Source organism: Mustelus asterias, chromosome 11, assembly GCF_964213995.1.
Source record: "Mustelus asterias chromosome 11, sMusAst1.hap1.1, whole genome shotgun sequence".
In the NCBI taxonomy this organism is placed as follows: domain Eukaryota; kingdom Metazoa; phylum Chordata; class Chondrichthyes; order Carcharhiniformes; family Triakidae; genus Mustelus; species Mustelus asterias.
The window spans coordinates 104,202,603-104,221,281 of NC_135811.1; the positions used below are offsets into that span (position 1 = coordinate 104,202,603).

Below are 18,679 nucleotides of genomic sequence, written 5' to 3' on the forward strand. Positions count from 1 at the left end.
TCATATTAAGTTGATCTTTCTCTACTCCCTAGCTATGATTGTAACACTACATTCTGCACTCTCCCCTTTCCTTCCCTATGTACGGTATGCTTTGTCTGTATAGCATGCAAGAAACAATACTTTTCACTGTATACTAATACAGGCTACAATAATAAATTAAATCAAATTCACTGTTTTATTCTTTCATGTTGCGGACAAGGCTAACAATTGTTGCCCATCCCTAATTGCCCTTGCAAAGTTGATGAGCCTTCTTGAATCACTGCAGTCCATCTGCTCCACCCTGTTGGGTCAACATTCCTAACAGCTCTGTGGGTGTACCTACACCATACTGACTGCCAGCGGTTCAAGAAGGCACCACCACCTCCTCGAGGGCCAATTGGAGATGGGAAACAAATGGTGGCCTAGCCAGAGATGCCGACATCCCATAAACGAATAAAAAGAAAAGTTACATCCAGGCTGCAATTGGAAAAGGTGCTTGGGATCTTGCTCCCACCACGGTGAAGGGAGGATGACGTGTGACATGGAGGAGAATTTGCACAAAGTGAGGCTTTAAACAGTAGTGCTAAAGTTGCCTATGAACAGTGAATTGTCCAAAGGGTTGGCTACAGAGAGAAAAACTACCATTCTAAAAATGCATATTTTTAATAATTTCCCGTTCCCATAATATGATTATCAGTCGCTGGTTGACGGCTGTGCTTCTAACTCTGGCTGTTGTCAAGCTTTTTCTGTAGCCGTATTGATGGAAAAATACTTGGTAAGATTTCCCTCCATATAGGGAAGTTTCATAGGAGATACCCCATGGTTCAGTAAATCACTAAGGGGCGATTGTACAATTTAAAACAATGCAAACTAACGCTAGCCTCCTTGTGATGAAGAAATGTTCAGTTCAAAATTACAGAAATATTTCATTTGCTGCGAGATTGCAGATTGTAAAAAGTCCGTTGCAAAGTAAACGTTATATTTAAAGGAGACGTAACAGTGAGACCTGTGACAATAACAGCTTAGGGCTGGGATGGTAATAGCTGGTTTACAAGGTTGAGCCCATACCTGAACCAGTGCTGTAACCATGGACAAGGTTTCCTGTCCTCCTGGGGTCTGTTGCCTGGATTATGAACTCTTCAGAAAAGAAAGAGGTTTCATTTTAGATGGCGTGGCGGTCGACTCCAACGCCAGGGGATACGGCAAAATCAATCCCAAACTGTGCGACGCTATCCCGCCTTACAACGCCCAGACTGACCCTTACACTCGGTTCAACTTTCATAGCAGGGAAATGAGAAAACTTCTGAAGAGGACCGACCAGGTAGCTTCGGCTTTGCATTTTCCAATAATAGACGTTGGTGGGACGAGATGTCCACATTGCCCACCCACCCAGCGGATCTAACCGAGCTATGGTCCAGTTAGACCCCACAGTGAAAGATACAATTCACTGAAAGCCCCACACCTCTCACAGCTGGTGATGGAAGTTCTTCACACTAAGTGTGGAGACCACACCTTGGTTGTCATTTTCTTACCCTATTGTTGATCGTTTTACTTGGCTTCATTGCTGACTAGTGTGAAAAGGAAATAACCAATCAAGACTATTTCCTCGGGTGGATGGAGCTATTACAAGGGGGCATAACTATAGGGTTCGTGGTGGGAGATACAGGAAGCATATCAGAGGTAGGTTCTTTACGCAGAGAGTGGTTGGGGTGTGGAATAGACTGCCTGCAGTGATAGTGGAGTCAGACACTTTAGGAACATTTAAGCGGTTATTGGATAGGCACATGGAGCACACCAGGATGATAGGGAGTGGGATAGCTTGATCTTGGTTTCAGATAAAGCTCGGCACAACATCGTGGGCCAAAGGGCCTGTTCTGTGCTGTACTGTTCTATGTTCTATGTTCTAAGACTTTGATTTGATTTGTTATTGTCACATGTATTGGGATACAGTGAAAAGTATTGTTTCCTGTGCACTATGCAGACAAAGCATACTGTTCATACAGTACATAGGGGAGAAGGAAAGGGGACAGCATATAGTGTTACAGTCATAGCTGTGGAAAGATCAGCTTAATGTATGGTAGATCCATTCAAAAGTCTGGTGGCAGCAGGGAAGAAGCTGTTCTTGAGTCGGTTGGTATGTGATCTCAGACTTTAGGATCTTTTTCCCAATGGAAGAAGTTGGAGGAAAGTTTGTCCAGGGTTCGTGGGGTCCTTAATTATAGAATCCCTACAGTGCAGAAGGAGGCCACCGAGCCCATCAAGTCCTCACCAACCACAGTCCCACCCAGGCCCCATCCCCACAACCCCACACATTTACCCACTAGTCCCCCTGACACTAAGTGGCAATTTAGCGTGGCCAATCAACCTAACCCGCACATCTTTGGACTGTGGGAGGAAACTGGAGCATCCGGAGGAAACCCACACAGACACGGGGAGAATGTGTAAATTCCGCACAGACAGCAACCCAAGCTGGGAATCGAACCCAGGTCCCTGGCACTGTGAGGCAGCGGTGCTAACCACCGTGCCACCATGCTGCCCCGATGCTGGCTGCTTTTCCAAGGCATCTACAGAATTGTAACGTCTAATGATTTAGTCAAACAGAATGTATATTTACATTTAACCTCATGTGAGGGGCATAGATAAAGTGGATAGGAAAGAACTATTTCCATTAGCAGAAGTCAATAACCAGATGGCAAAGATTTAATATAATTGGTAGGATTAAAAGAAAGCGTTACATTTATATCACCCTCACCATGGTCACCAGACTTCTCAAATAACTTCACAGCCAATGAAATAGTTTTTGAAGTGTAGTCATTGTAGCATTTGGAACGCAGCTGCTAATTTGCTCCCAGCAAATTCCCACAAACAGTAATGTGATAATGAGCAGACAATCTGTTTTTGTAATATTAACAGAAGGGTAAATATTGGCCAGGACACCAGAGATTATTCCCTTACTCTTCTTCGAACTAGTGATTAGACAAGGGGGCAGAAGTAAGAAAGTCAAACAGAAACAGAGAGAGATTTATGGCAAAGAAGAAGGTTATTTGGCCCATCATATCCATGCCAACCAAGAAAGGCTTATCTGTCTTCCAGCCCTTGGTCCCTAGCTCTGCAGGCTACATAACCTCAAATGAATATCCAAGCCCTTTGTGTCTGTTTTTCTCTTTCCTAATGGTATGATTGTTGAGCCATGGGGCTTGCTCTGTGATTAATCCAAGTCATCAACAGTGTGTGGGGTTTGATTTTGGTACCAGCTGAGGTAGACTTGGTGCCTGCCTCCCCACCCTGCCGCTGAGAGTGACAGGCAATGGAAAATAACCACTGGCAAAAAAACGCACGCTGTCAAGAAAATGGCTCAAGCTGAAGCATCAGCGGGCAATGAGCCAATGACCTGCCTTTGGGCAGAGGACACATACCGTTATTGATAGATGTGCCATGCGAATGTGTAGCCAATAAACCAGTGGGAGAGGGGGTATCACAAGCAAGGTCAAACATCTTTTTTATATTATTCATCCTTGGGCTGTTGGAGCCTCTGGCAAGATCAGAATTTATTGTCCATCCCTCTACAACTGGGTGACTTGGAGTCATAAATAGGCCAGCAAGTAGGAACGGCAGATTTCCTTTCCTAAAGAATATTTAGTAAATCAGATGGATTTTTGCAACAGTCCAGTAGTTACATGGTCACCATTATTGATCCTCACTTTTTATTCCAGAATTTCATAGAAACTTAGAAACTAGAAGCAGGAGGAGGCCATTCGGCCCTTCGAGCCTGCTCCACCATTCATTTTGATCATGGCGGATCATCAAATTCAATATCCTGATCCCCCCCTTCCTCCCATATCCCTTGATCCCTTTTGTCCCAAGAGCTATATCTAATTTCTTCTTGAAATCAGACAACATTTTGGCCTCAACTACTTTCTGTGGTAATGAATTCCACACATTCACCACCCTCTGGGTGAAGAAATTTCTCCTCACCTCAGTTCTAAAAGGTTTACCCCTTATCCTCAAACTATGGCCCCTAGTTCCGGACTCCCCCACCATTGGGAACATTCTTTCTGAATCTACTCTGTCAAACCCTGTTAGAATTTTATAAGTTTCTATGAGATCCCCTCTCACTCATCTAAACTCCAGTGAATATAATAATCCTAACCGACTTAGTCTTTCCTCATCATTTTATTAACCAACTTTAAATTCCCAGCAATCATATTGGGATTTGAACTCATGCTCCTGATTTTAACTTTTGCAATTGGGTGGATTTTGAATGAGTTTGTATCTGGCCACAGATCTCTCAATTAATCCAGGTTTCTGGATTATTGGTTTGGTGACATAACCGTCATGCTCCTCACACGATGCTCCACAAATACACATTTTAAGCTTGGATTGTGGAGTAGATTACTGGCTGGTTTTCACCCTGCGTAGGTCATGATACTGAAGCCTATTGTAGCACTCATTGCCACCAACCTTACAACAAACCAAGAAGAAATCTGTAAGCTGTCCATTCTTGTGTGACTCAGCCTCTGATCCACCAAGCAAACTTAAATTCACATTTTCTCACCAAATCACAGCAGTCATTTTTATCATTTTCCTTTACATCTATTCTAAATTGCTGACCAGCAGGGTCCGGTTTACTCTGAGTCTGACGTGTTCCATTCAATAACATTGCAAATAGAAAATCATAGAAACCATACAGTGCAGAAGGAGGCCATTCAGCCCATCGAGCCTGCACCAACAACAATCCCACCCAGGCCCCAACCCCGTAACCCCACATATTTGCCTCACTAATCCCTCTAACCTACGTATCCCGGAACACTAAGGGGCAATTTAGCATGGCTAATCAATAAATCTCATTTCAGGTGGGTCCTTTACAAGTAGTGGACAGAAGAGACTTCTGTCTGAGTAGGCTGGGGTGGATTGGACATTGGTCTGTGAGATGAAAACCTGTGTTTAGACCATTGCACCATCTTTCGTGGAAATAGAATCATAGAAACTTTACAGTGCTGAAGGAGGCCATTCGGCCCATCGAGTCTGCACTGACAACAATCCCACTCAGGCCCTATCCCCCATAACCCCACATATTTACCCCACTGTTGCCTCGCAGCTCCAGGACTCTGGTTTCGATTCCCGGCTTGGGTCACTGTCTGCGTGGAGTCTGCATGTTCTCCCCATGTCTGTGTGGGTTTCCTCCAGGTGCTCCAATTTCCTCCCACAATCCAAAGATGTGCGGGTTAGGTGCATTGACTATGTTAAATTGTCCTTTAGTGTCCCAGGATGCGTAGATAAGAGGGATTAGTGAGGTAAATATGTGGGGTTACGGGGATAGGGTCTGGGTGGGATTGTTGTCGGTACAGGCTCGATGGGCCGAATGGCCTCCTTCTGCACTGTAAAGTTTCTATGATTCTATCTCACGAAAGTGGTCTAAACACAGGTTTTCATCTCACAGACCAATGTCAAATCCACCCCAGTCTACTCAGACAGAAGTCTCTTCTGCCCACTGCTTGTAAAGGTCCCACCTGAAATGAGATTTATTGATTAGCCATGCTAAATTGCCCCTTAGTGTCCCGGGATATGTAGGTTAGAGGGATTAGCGGGGCAAATATGTGTGGTTACGGGGTTGGGGCCTGGGTGGGATTATTGTCGGTGCAGACTCAATGGGCTGAATGGCCTCCTTCTGCACTGTATGATTTCTATGATTTTCTATTTGCAATGTTATTGAATGGAACAGGTCAGACTCAATGTAAACTGGACACTGCTGGTCAGCAATGAGAGTTCATCACATACCAGGGCAGGACTTACTCAGTTAATGGTAGGGCGTTGGGGAGAGTTACAGAACAAAGAGATCTAGGGGTACATGTTCATAGCTCCTTGAAAGTGGAGTCACAGGTGGACAGAGTGGTGAAGAAGGCATTCGACATGCTTGGTTTCATCGGTCAGAACATTGAATACAGGAGTTGGAATGTCTTGTTGAAGTTGTACAAGACATTAGTAAGGCCACACTTGGAATACTGTATGCAATTCTGGTCACCCTATTATAGAAAGGATATTATTAAACTAGAAAGAGTGCAGAAAAGATTTACTAGGATGCTACCCGGACTTAAGACCATAAGACATAGGAGCGGAAGTAAGGCCATTCGGCCCATCGAGTCCACTCCACCATTCAATCATGGTTGATTTCAACTCCATTTACCCGCTCTCTCCCCATAGCCCTTAATTCCTCGAGAAATCAAGAATTTATCAATTTCTGTCTTGAAGACGCTCAACGTCTCGGCCTCCACAGCCCTCTGTGGCAATGAATTCCACAGACCCACCACTCTCTGGCTGAAGAAATTTCTCCTCATCTCTGTTCTAAAGTGACTCCCTTTTATTCTAAGGCCGTGCCCCCGCGTCCTAGTCTCCCCTGTTAATGGAAACAACTTCCCTACGTCCATCCTATCTAAGCCGTTCATTATCTTCTTGATGGACTTGATGGATTGAGTTATAAGGAGAGGTTGGATAGACTGGGACTTTTTTCTCTGGAGCATAGGAGGCTGAGGGGTGATCTTATAGAGGTCTACAAAATAATGAGGGGCACACATCAGCGAGATAGTCAATATCTTTCCCCAAAGGTAGGGAGTCTAAAACTAGAGGGCATAGGTTTAAGGTGAGAGGGGAGAGATACAAAAGGTTTAGAGGGGCAATATTTTCACACAGAGGGTGGTAGGTGTCTGAAACAAGCTGCCAGAGGGGTAGTAGTAGAGGCGGGTACAATTTTGTCTTTTAAAAAGCATTTAGATAGTTACATGGGTACGATGGGTATAGAGGGATATGGGCCAAATGCGGGCAATTGGGATTAGCTTAGGGGTTTAAAAAAAATGGGCGGCATGGACAAGTTGGGCCGAAGGGCCTGTTTCCATGCTGTAAACCTCTATGACTCTATGCCTGTGGAATGGGTTTGAATGCAGTATACTGACCATACCCATCATCTGTGTTCTATACATGTTTCTTGATTGTATATGGTTTGTGCTGAAGTGAAAGCACCATGGCATCCACCTCATGGTGGAATAGAAGCACAAATGCAAGAGTTCAGTTGCAATTCAGTTGCAATTTAACAGATGAGGGTAATATTTTTGGGCCCCATACTTAAGGAAGGACGTGCTGGCCTTGGAGGGGGTCCAGAGGAGTTCACAAGAATGACCCAGGAATGAAGGGTTTGTTATATGAGGAGCAGTTGAGGAATCTGGGTCTATAATCGTTGGAGTTTAGGGGATGAGGGGGGATCTAATTGAAACTTACAGAATACTGAGAGGCCTAGATAGAGTGGATGTGGAGAGGATGTTTCCACTAGAACCATAGAACCATAGAAAATTACAGCTCAGAAACAGGCCTTTTGGCCCTTCTTGTCTGTGCCGAACCATTTTATGCCTAGTCCCACTGACCTGCACTTGGACCATATCCCTCCACACCCCTCTCATCCATGAACCCGTCCAAGTTTTTCTGAAATGTTAAAAGTGACCCCGCATTTACCACTTTATCTGGCAGCTCATTCCACGCTCCCACCACTCTCTGCGTGAAGAAGCCCCCCTAATATTCCCTTTAAACTTTTCTCCTTTCACCCTTAACCCATGCCCTCTGGTTTTTTTCTCCCCTAGCCTCAGCGGAAAAAGCCTGCTTGCATTCACTCTATCCATACCCATCAAAATCTTATACACCTCTATGTGCAAGAGACTAGAACTTGAGGGCACAACCTCAGAGTGAAGGGACATTCCTTTAAAACTGAGATGAGGATGAATTTCTTCAGCCAGAGGATAGCTGAATCTGTGGAACTCATTACCACAGAGGGCTGTGGAGGCCAGGTCATTGAGTGTCTTTAAGACAGAGATAGATAGGTTCTTGATCAATAAGGGGATCAAAGGTTATGGGGAGAAGGCAGGAGAATGGGGATGAGAATCATATCAGCCATGATTGAATGGCGGAACAGACCCAATGGGCCAAATGGTCTAATTCTGCTTCTATATCTTATGGTTTTCCTCAATGTTTCAGATGCTCAACATCTTACTTTACGTGAAACTGAACCATGTACACCAAGAAGCTCATATCCTGTGCTATTTTTGTTGGCCTGAGGTGGGGATGGTATTAAGGACGGGCGGGTTCAGAAAAATGTCAATATTGTTTTCTATTCCTCACCACTGTACAGTGGAAAGTTTGTGTGTGTGGTCTGCAAATGGTATGTTGGCCTTCATTGCAAGAGGTCTCGAGTACTGGGGCAGAGGGATGTGTTGTTGCAATTATACAGGGCCTTGGTGAGGCCATACCTAGAGTACTTTGTGCAGTTTTGGTTTCCTTTTCTGAGGAAGGATGTTCTTGCTCTCGAGGGAGTGCAGTGAAGGTTTACCAGGCTGATTCCAGGGATGGCGGGAATGACGTATGAGGAGAGAATGACTAGGTTAGGATTGTTTTCGCTGGAGTTCAGACAAATGAGGGAGGATGTTCCCGATGGTGGGGGAGTCCAGAACCAGGGCTCACAGTGTGAGGATTCGGGGTAGACCATTTAGGAGGGAGGTGAGGAGACATTTCTTCACTCAAAGAGTGGTGAGCCTGTGGAATTCATTATCACAGGAAGAGTTGATACCAAAACATTGAATGTATTCAAGAGGCGGCTGGATACAGCATTTGGGGCGAATGGGATCAAAGGTTATGGGAAAAAGCAGGATGAGGCTATTGAGTTGGATGATCATCCATGATCGTGATGAATGGCGGAGCAGGCTCGAAGGGCCGAATGGCCTCCCCCTGCTCCTATCTTCTATGTTTCTGTGTTTCTATGTAGAGTGCGGATAGAGTCAGCCTCAGGTTTCATTCACCTGATTGACATAGAGAGTTAATGGTCATTGTTAGAGCAATGTATAAAATAACGCTCATTTGAGCAAGAAACAGAAGGGAATCCAAGACCTCTGGCACATTACCCAGCATCGTTCGGATAAATTGGAGGAGATGGAGGTGGTAGAGACTTGAAAATGGGAGCAGGATGGAGGGAGAATGAAAAGTTAAAATTAAAGTTATGTTATAGTTAAAAGAGATGCAACATATTGTTTAGTTTGCTATTTCAACTACCAAGTCAGTTTGATCAATAAATAATCTTTGTCAGGATCAAGGTGGGACATCGAACAGTGGTTGGCTAGTGGACTATTTTTATAAATATGGACCAGCTCAAAGGTACCTTGCCAAGAGAAATGTATCTGGAGCAGGTATGTGGTTTTAAATCCTTTCGAATAAAAACAAGTTCTGATGTAATATTCATTGATCCTGTTTTCAGTATACAATCTGATATTTCAAAGGGGACAGAATTGGCTTCAGAAGCATTGGTCCCAAACTTTGAGACGATTAATTGTTTGGGTCTAGAACAAAAGATTTCACAAATATAAGTTGGATCCGAGGGCAAATCAGGGGTGCCTGTCTTTGAGCATCTGACCCTCAGTTAGTTCCTGTCCACCCAGATGGCGTAGGAATTGTGGTGAAATCCCAGAGACATTGTCCTGATTTATCCGACAAAACAGAGAAGGTTTTTATGTTGAGAAATTTAATGTATGGGCCACAATCCATACTGCAAGATACCAGAAAGGAAAAGAAAGAAGAAAACACCAGAAATGTTGGGCAGGTGATGAGCTAAATCAGTAAGTAGTATCTAGTTGGCACCAAGTTTGCTATGATTAGTGAATATTGGTATACCATCGTCAGACCCCACTTGGAGTACTGTGCTCAGTTCTGGTTGCCTCATTACAGGAAGGATGTGGAAAAGATTGAAAGGGTGCAGAGGAGATTTACAAGGATGTTGCCTGGATTGAGTGGCATGCCTTATAGGGATAGGCTGAGGGAGCTCGGTCTTTTCTCCTTGGAGAGACGTAGGATGAGAGGAGACCTAATAGAGGTATATAAGATGTTGAGAGGCATAGATCGGGTAGACTCTCAGAGGCTTTTTCCCAGGGTGGAAATGGCTGCTACGAGAGGGCACAGGTTTAAGGTGCTGGGGGGTAGGTACAGGGGAAATGTTAGGGGGAAGTTTTTCACATCAAGGGTGGTGGGCGAGTGGAATCGGCTGCTGTCAGTGGTGGTGGAGGCAAACTCAATAGGGTATTTTAAGAGATTCCTGGATGAGTACATGGGACTTAATAGGATGGAGGGTTATAGGTAGGCCTAAAAGGTAGGGATATGTTCGGCACAACTTGTGGGGCCGAAGGGCCTGTTTTGTGCTGTAGTTTTTCTATGTTTCTATGTTCTATACCACCAGGAGGATGGCAGCAGGCGTACTGGATGGACCATGATCCCCTTTTCCATGTCATGATTCCTAGGCAAGTTAATGTTTGATGGCTTCAGATTGTAAGTAGTTGGGAAGACCAAAGAAGTGAGGAACTGAATGATCCCGAGATCCATTCACAAGATAGCATAATGCCACTTGACTTTTTCCACAAGTCAGAATGAGGGGAAATTGTGGCTGGCAAGGATGAGGGCTTCCAAAATGAATGAGTTATCTAGCTGGGTAAGCTTTCAAGTTACCCATTGATATGACAAAAATACATTTTTAAAAATCCCTCAAACTTGTAAAAACGTTGCAACATTTATCCACCAACTGAAAGGATAAATGGGCATGGTGAAAGGGATAATCTTTCAGCTTGATGGCAGCTAACTCATTACTTTAACAGAGTGAGTTCAGAAAACATCTGACAAAGGGTCCAACCAAAATATCAACTGACTATATTTATTTTTTACAGGGACAGACTGAGCTATGCTTTCTATCCCTTGTGCAATCCATAATTAAAATACTGTTGGGTCAAAGATCCTCCCAGCTGCGGACCAGTCTGCAGAGGCTACACCAGCATTTTTAAATTAAACAAGAAGATAATTAGTATCTTGATTCCGGTGGCACAGTGGTTAGCACCGCTGGCTCACAGCGCCAGGCACCCGGGTTCAACTCTGGCCTTGGATGACTGTCTGTGTGGAGTTTGCACCTTCTCCCCGTGCCTGCGTGGGTTTCCTCTGGGTGCTCCGGTTTCCTCCCGCACTCCAAAGATGTGCGGGTTAGGTTGATTGGGCATGTTAAATTGTCCTTGAGTGTCAGGGGGATTAGTAGAGTAAATACGTGGGGTTACGAGATTGGGCTTGGGTGGGATTGTTGTCAATGCAGGCTCGATGGGCCCACTTTCTGCATTGTAGGGATTCTAGGACTTGCAATAATCAGGACTGGTTTGCAATTACTCTTACAAGAGCATGAATAGGACTGATGAGTATATCTGGGAACAGAAAAGAAAATCTCTTTAGCAATAGCTGCAGTTTTTGATGAAAAGTTATGGACATGAAATGTTAACAATACTTGTGTCTTGTCTCAACAGGTGTTGTCTGATCCACTGAGTATGTCCAACATTTTCTGCTTCTATTTCAGATTTCGAGCATTTGCGATATTTTGCTTATTAACATTCAACGTTTCTCCCAGCTGGGATTTTTTTGCCAATGAAACCAAATTAAGTAACAGTTAAAATCGTTTTTTGTACTAGGAATTTCTCCAAACTTCTTCGGAGGTCTGGCATGTTGGGATGGTTGGGGGAAAATAACCGGAAGTAAAAACTGTTTCTTTCCCAAAGAAATTAACTTCCTCTATCATTCATAACACAGAAGAACTTTGCTACTTAATTCACAGATAACATCTACGTAGAAAGGTGATTAAGGAACCCCAGACATGACCGATATGATCAAAGCTCTAAACCTAAGGGGTGGCATGGTGGCACAGTGGTTAGCACTGCTGCCTCACAGCACCAAGGACCCGGGTTCGATTCCTGGCTTGGTTTGCACATTCTCCCCGTGTCTGCGTGGGTTTCCTCCGGGTGCTCTGGTTTCCTTCCACAGTCTGAAAGATCCACTGGTTAGATGCATTGGCCATGCTAAATTCTCCTTCAGTGCACCCGAACAGGTACCGGAGTGTGGCGACTGGGGATTTTCACAGTACCTTAATCGCTGTGTGAATGTAAGCTGACTTGTTTCTAATGTATAAACTTTACTTTACTTGGGTGCTGGTACTGGTAGGTCTTGAATGGAAATTATTCAATTTTCCAACTAGCAACCTTCCCTCCAACATCTAATATATAAAAAGAAATGCCTCATGGTGAAGAATTGTGGATACCGAGGGACATTTTAAAAATGTCTTTGTGATTTTCTGTGGGAAGTAGGGCACAGCATGGGAGGATCCAATTATGGCAACATTACAAAAAAACAACCTGTAGTTGATTACAGAAGAATTGCATTCTCAGATTAAGCATACCAGTGGGAAAGACAAAATACCTTTTCTTTCTGCTGACAGAATCCAAATGTACACATTAATGCCATGTTGGCAGTTCCCAGTGAGCTTGGATAATAGCCATTGAATTCAATGACACATTGGGTTATTTGATGCCTAGCAACATGACATGGCAACAGCTTGTGTCTGATTATCATTGTCCCATGATATGTCTCATTATCTGCTCCTGTCAGGTGCTGCATCACCTTTTTGGAAACAAGTTGACAAGCAAGAGACTTTTATTTTTGTAAATGAGTTGAGACCGAGCAGATGGAGATAACATGCATTTATTTTGTGGTTTTTGACCCTGATGATTGTTTGGAGCTTGGAACGACTTCGGAAAAATTGCACTGGGAAAAAGAATGAACAATTGACAAAGCCCAGTGTTTCCTGCATGGACAGCTCCAAGCACCACCACTAATTGCTCAAGTCTTGTCAATAATTTCTTCATTTGTAGATTCAATAGATAACACTGTCCAGTGTAAAACTTGAGTCGTAGAGAACAGGAAGATCCCAAATTTAGATCCCCATCTATGCTGACCTCAGCAGGAATAACAATAGCAGCATCACAGTACTCTCAATATTGCAATTTAAAATTTGAGCAAAACTAATAATAGGAAGATTTCAGGAAAGCTCTCTTCGCACAAAGGAATGTCGGAATTTGGAACACACTGCCCCAAGACACCATAGACATAACATCATCTGAAGTGCTTAAAATAGAGATTCAAATATTCTTGAGAAAAAATAATAAGGGATTCTAAAAGACTAGAAATTTGAAACAAGAACAGAAAATTATGGAATCATAGAATCCCTATGGTGCAGAAACAGGCCATTCGGCCCAACGAGATTGCACTGACTCTCTGACAGAGTATCTTAACCAGTATCTTCCCTGCCTCAAACCCCATAACCCCACACATTTACCATGGCTAATCCATCTCACCTACACACCTAAAATTTATTTATTAGTTACAAGGAAGGATTACATCAACACTGCAATAAAGTTACTGTGAAATTCCCCTTGTCGCCACAGTCTGGTGCCTGTCGGGGCAATGCAGCCAACCAGCATGTCTTTCAGAATGTGGGAGGAAACCGGAGCACTGAGGGGCAATTCAGCATGGCCAATCCACCGAACCTGCACATCTTTGGACTGTTGGAAGAAACTGGAGCACCCGGAAGGAAACCCACGCAGACACGGAGTGAAAGTGCAAACCCCACAAGACAGTCAACCAAGGCGGGATCAACCTGGATCCCTGGTGCTGTGAAGCAACAGTGCTAAAACCACTGTGCCACCGTGCCATCCCTCTGCCACTGTAGCACACATCTGAATCACTGTATACCTTCCTTTGTCTTATAGATGCAAATTAACTTGTGTATTTCCAACATTTTCTGTGTTTATGAAGGGATATGGAGGAAAGACAAGGAAAGTAAGCCTAAACAGGTAGAACTGCCATACCAACACAAATTACAGGAGCAGATTCAATGTGCCAAGTGGCCCACTGCTGATGGCCTTGAAGTGCAATATTTGGTTTTGTTTGGGTTCTCCATATTGATCTGTGTTCCACACTATGAAAACATGGGAGAATTTTTTAAAAAATATTTGTTCATTGCATGTTGGTGTCACTGGCTGGGCCAGCATTTATTGCCCATCCCTGATTGCCGTTGAACTGGGTGGCTTAAGAGGAGGGCAGTTAAGAATCAACCACATTATCGTGGGTAAAAACAAATTACTGGGGATGCTGGAATCTGAAACCAAAAGAGAAAAAATGCTGGAAAATCTCAGCAGGTCTGGCAGCATCTGTAAGGAGAGAAAAGAGCTGACGTTTCGAGTCCAGATGGCCCTTTGTCAAAGCTAAAAGGCATGGAAAGTGGGAGATATTTATACTGCAGTGGGAGGGAATGAAAGATGAGTCATAGCCACAGAAACCAGGGGAAAAGACTGCCAGTAGCTGCCCACAGAGAGAATAAAGGGTGTGAATGGCCAAACAGCAGATAAACTGTAAGCTGTGACAGATGTTAGGGGGGGCAGGGGAAATGGATGGGACCGAGGTAAAATTTAAAAAAGGGGAAGCAAGAGGGAAAAAAGGGAAGGGAAGGGGGGAAGGGAAAGAGTTCCTTCATATGCTCTCTACTAGAATCTGCAAAAAGACTTTGATCATATCGTGTCTGGGGCAGCATGGTAGCACAGTGGTTAGCACTGCTGCTTCACAGCTCCAGGGACCTGGGTTCGAATCCCGGCTTGGGTCACTGTCTGTGTGGAGTTTGCACATTCTCCCCGTGTCTGCGTGGGTTTCCTCCGGGTGCTCCAGTCTCCTCCCACAGTCCAAAGATGTGCGGGTTAGGTTGATTGGCCATGCTAAATTGCCCCTTAGTGTCCCGGAATGCATGGGTTAGAGGGATTAGTGGGTAAATATGTAGGGATATGGGGTTAGGGCCTGGGTGGGATTGTGGTCGGTGCAGCCTCGATGGGCCGAATGGCCTCTTTCTGCACTGTAGGGTTTCTATGATTCTATATCTCAGCTTATTACTTCGCTTTCGCAGAGAAAAGAACCCCAGGCTGTTCAATCTTTCAAGATAAGTTGCACCCTCACATACTCCTCATACAGTCACATACAGACCATAGAACATAGAACATAGAACATTACAGCGCAGAACAGGCCCTTCGGCCCACGATGTTGCACCGACCAGTTAAAAAAAAAAACTGTGACCCTCCAACCTAAACCAATTTCTTTTCGTCCATGAACCTATCTACGGATCTCTTAAACGCCCCCAAACTAGGCGCATTTACTACTGATGCTGGCAGGGCATTCCAATCCCTCACCACCCTCTGGGTAAAGAACCTACCCCTGACATCGGTTCTATAACTACCCCCCCTCAATTTAAAGCCATGCCCCCTCGTGCTGGATTTCTCCATCAGAGGAAAAAGGCTATCACTATCCACCCTATCTAAACCTCTAATCATCTTATATGTTTCAATAAGATCCCCTCTTAGCCGCCGCCTTTCCAGCGAAAACAATCCCAAAGACCAGGTAAGGATGGCAGATTTCCTTCCCTCAAGGACTTTAAAAGAAGTTGCAGAATTGGGAGGGTGCAACTTATCTTGAAAGATTGAACAGGCTGGGGTTCTTTTCTCTGAGAAAGCAGAGTGCTAAGCTGAGGTACGATCAAAGTCTTTTCGCAGGTAAGAATGTGAAGGAATTGTTTTATTTATGGGTGAATCCAGGTGGTGGGTGGGGCAGGGGGTGTTTGGGAGGGGGGGGGGGGGGAAGGGGGAAGCAGGAGGCATTAATATGAAAATACTCACGGGTCAAATGAGGAATTTCTTCACCCACTCACTGTCAGATGGAGTGCTTGAAACAGATAGCACAAGAGGAAACTAACTTTTGAGCTTAGGTGATTAATTAAACTGACAGATGGTAAACAATTCACTGACAAGGAATAAATGCTCAAAGAACTTGATAAATTTACATAATGTGCTTTTTGAGTTTATTGTTAAATTGGAACAAAGTTACAACATTGTGGTTATAAGAATGTTGTCCAGTTACACATGTTCCAAGTGATGTATATGCTTATAAGACAAAGCAAAAGTACAAAATTAAACTGTTCAGGTTATGTTAAAATTGGAACACAACGTGGGGAAGTGTGAAGTTAAGCACTTTGGTCGGAAGAATAGAGGCGTAGACTATTTTCTAAATGGGGAGTGAATTCAGAAATCGGAAGTGCAAAGGGACTTGGGAGTCCTAGTTCAGGATTCTCTTCAGGTTAACTTGCAGGTTGAGTTGGTCGTTAGGAGGGCAAATGCAATGCCAGCATTCATTTCGAGAGGACTAGAATACAAGAGCAGAGATGTACTGCTGCGGCTTTATAAGCTCTGGTCAGACCACATTTGGAATATTGTGAACAATTTTGGGCCCCGTATCTAAGGCAGGATGTGCTGGCCTTGGAGAGGGTCCAGAGAAGGCTCACAAGAATGATCCCTGGAATGAAGAGCTTAACATATGAGGAGCATTTGAGGATTCAGGGTCTGTACTTGATGGAACCAAAAGAGAAAATGCTGGAAAATCTCAGCAGGTCTGGCAGCATATGTAAGAAGAGAAAAGAGCTGACGTTTCAAGTCCAGATGACCCTTTGTCAAAGCTAAAAGGCAGAGAAAGTGGGAGATATTTATCCTGCAGGGTGAGGGAATCTTTCATTCCCTCATCTTTCATTTCCTCATCCTGCAGTATAAATATCTCCCACTTTCGCTGCCTTTTAGCTTTGACAAAGGGTCGTCTGGACTCGAAACGTCAGCTCTTTTCTCTCCTTACAGATGCTGCCAGAACTGCTGAGATTTTCCAGCATTTTCTCTTTTGGTTTCAGATTCCAGCTTCCGCAGTAATTTGCTTTTATCTGTACTTGATGGAGTTTAGAAGAATGAGGAGGGAATCTCATTGAAACTTACAGAATACTGAAAGGCCTGGATAGGGTGGACGTGGGGAAGATGTTTCCATTAGTAGGAGAGACTAGGATTCAAGGGCACAGCCTCAAGAGTAAAGGATCGATCCTTTGGAACCGAGATGAGGAGGAATTCCTTCAACCAGAGGGTGGTGAATCTATGGAATTCCTTGCCACAGAAGGCTGTGGAGGCCAGGTCACTGAGTGTATTTAAATCAGAAATAGATAGGTTAGTGATTGGTAAGGGGAATCAAAGTTTACAGGGAAAAGGTGGGAGAATGGGGTTGAGAAACATATCAGCCACAATTCAATGGCAGAGCAGACTTGAAGGGCCGAATGGCCTAATTCTGCTTCTACATTTTATGGTCTCATGTCTAAAATTATAGTTTATGCTTTGCAAGAAATAAACTTTGCATGGAATAACACCACAACCTATGCTGTAAAATGAAACCAGTACAGAACAAATGTTTAAGAGCACTTTCATTTATTAAATATTTATTGATACATAAAAATCTCGATTAGGGGGAGTCTTCATGCACACATGAAAAAGCGAGAAGGAAATCGAGGTTTGTATGCTGGATTGGGAAGACTTAATTGAAACGGGAGCTGACTTTACTGCAGAATAAACAGCAGCTGGGTTGAAAGGGTGTAGATTGTGCGTGAAACTCAGGGAGAGATTGGGTTTCATGCAGTGTGTGTTGATTTTGCAGGGCACTCACGTGATCACATAGTCGGCCACCGAGGATTTTTGTCAGAACTCAAACCGATGAACGGATACAACGGGAGATTTGGATTCAGAAGAAACACACCCAGCCTGAGGCAAAACCCTTCCATATTCGGGCCCATCACCTGTCTCCCGCTGCATTAGCACATGTGCAAACTCCAACAGTGCGAAGACAGAAGATTGCAAGGTCTTAAGTCAGTCATTGTTAACACCAGCAGGAGTGCATACTTTTTACAACACCATTGTTGATGTTGGACAATTTGGCGGGTTGAAGAATCAATACATCAATTGCTACATTTTTTAATAGTTGTAATTTCAAGGGAGTCGCCTCTTCTAGAGAAACAAATTGAAAGTGATAATTCCGTGATCATCAAGAATAATCTGTGTAAACTATATATTGTGTGCAATCGAAAGTCCTTAGATCCTAAAATAAAGCATGTGTGTATGGGCAGCATTTTGTAACTGTGTATTTTAAGCTCGCCATTCATTCTGTATTTGATATCCAATGACTGCATGGAGAAATTATTGCTTTGAACAGTTCAATCTGAAATTGAATGGTGGCACAGTAGGTAGCAGTGCTGCCTTACAGCACCAGGGACCTGAGTTCGATTCCTGGCTTGGGTCACTGTCTGTGCGGAGTCTGCACATTCTCCCTGTTTTTGCATGGGTGTGCTCCGGTTTCCTCCCACAGTCCGAAAAATGTGCTGCTTAGGTGCATTGGCCATGCTTAAATTCTCCCTCAATGTATCCGAACAGGCGCCAGATGTGGCAACTAGGGGATTTTCACAGTAACTTCATTGCAGTGTTCATAGAAATCATAGAAACCCTAAAGTGCAGAAGGAGGCCATTCGGCCCATCGAGTCTGCACCGACCACAATCCCACCCAGGCCCTACCCCCACATATTTTACCCGCTAATCCCTCTAACCTATGCATCTCAGGACTCTAAGGGGCAATTTTTAACCTGGCCAATCAACCTAACCCGCACATCTTTGGACTGTGGGAGGAAACCGGAGCACCCGGAGGAAACCCACGCAGACACGAGGAGAATGTGCAAACTCCACACAGACAGTGACCTGAGCCGGGAATCGAACCCGGAACCCTGGAGCTGTGAAGCAGCAGTGCTAACCACTGTGCTACCATGCCGTGTTAATGTAAGCCTACTTGTGACTAACAAATAAACTATACTTAACTAACATAGAGTCTCCAATTGGGATTCCACGTTTGGTGGGTGACATAAGGCAAACAGTTC

General features: G+C 44.2%; 1 protein-coding gene across 1 annotated transcript; it reads left to right on the top strand.

Annotated features, from left to right (window-relative positions):
• Positions 1-1,066: 1,066 nt before the first annotated feature.
• On the top strand, positions 1,067-17,573 carry LOC144500284 (sperm microtubule associated protein 1-like). The gene is made up of 4 exons (XM_078222960.1): positions 1,067-1,300; positions 7,996-8,085; positions 9,098-9,197; positions 17,416-17,573. The coding sequence occupies exons 1-4, from the start codon at positions 1,067-1,069 to the stop codon at positions 17,571-17,573; spliced, it is 582 nt and encodes a 193-aa protein (XP_078079086.1).
• The last annotated feature ends 1,106 nt before the right edge of the window (positions 17,574-18,679 follow it).

Coding starts and splice junctions, on each gene's coding strand:
- LOC144500284 (XM_078222960.1), top strand. CDS start 1,067: ATGGACAAGGTTTCCTGTCCTCCTGGGGTCTGTTGCCTGGATTATGAA. Junction 8,086..9,097: donor GTTGGCCTGAGGTGGGGATG/GTATTAAGGACG, acceptor AATCTTTGTCAG/GATCAAGGTGGGACATCGAA. Junction 9,198..17,415: donor GAGAAATGTATCTGGAGCAG/GTATGTGGTTTT, acceptor TTGATTTTGCAG/GGCACTCACGTGATCACATA.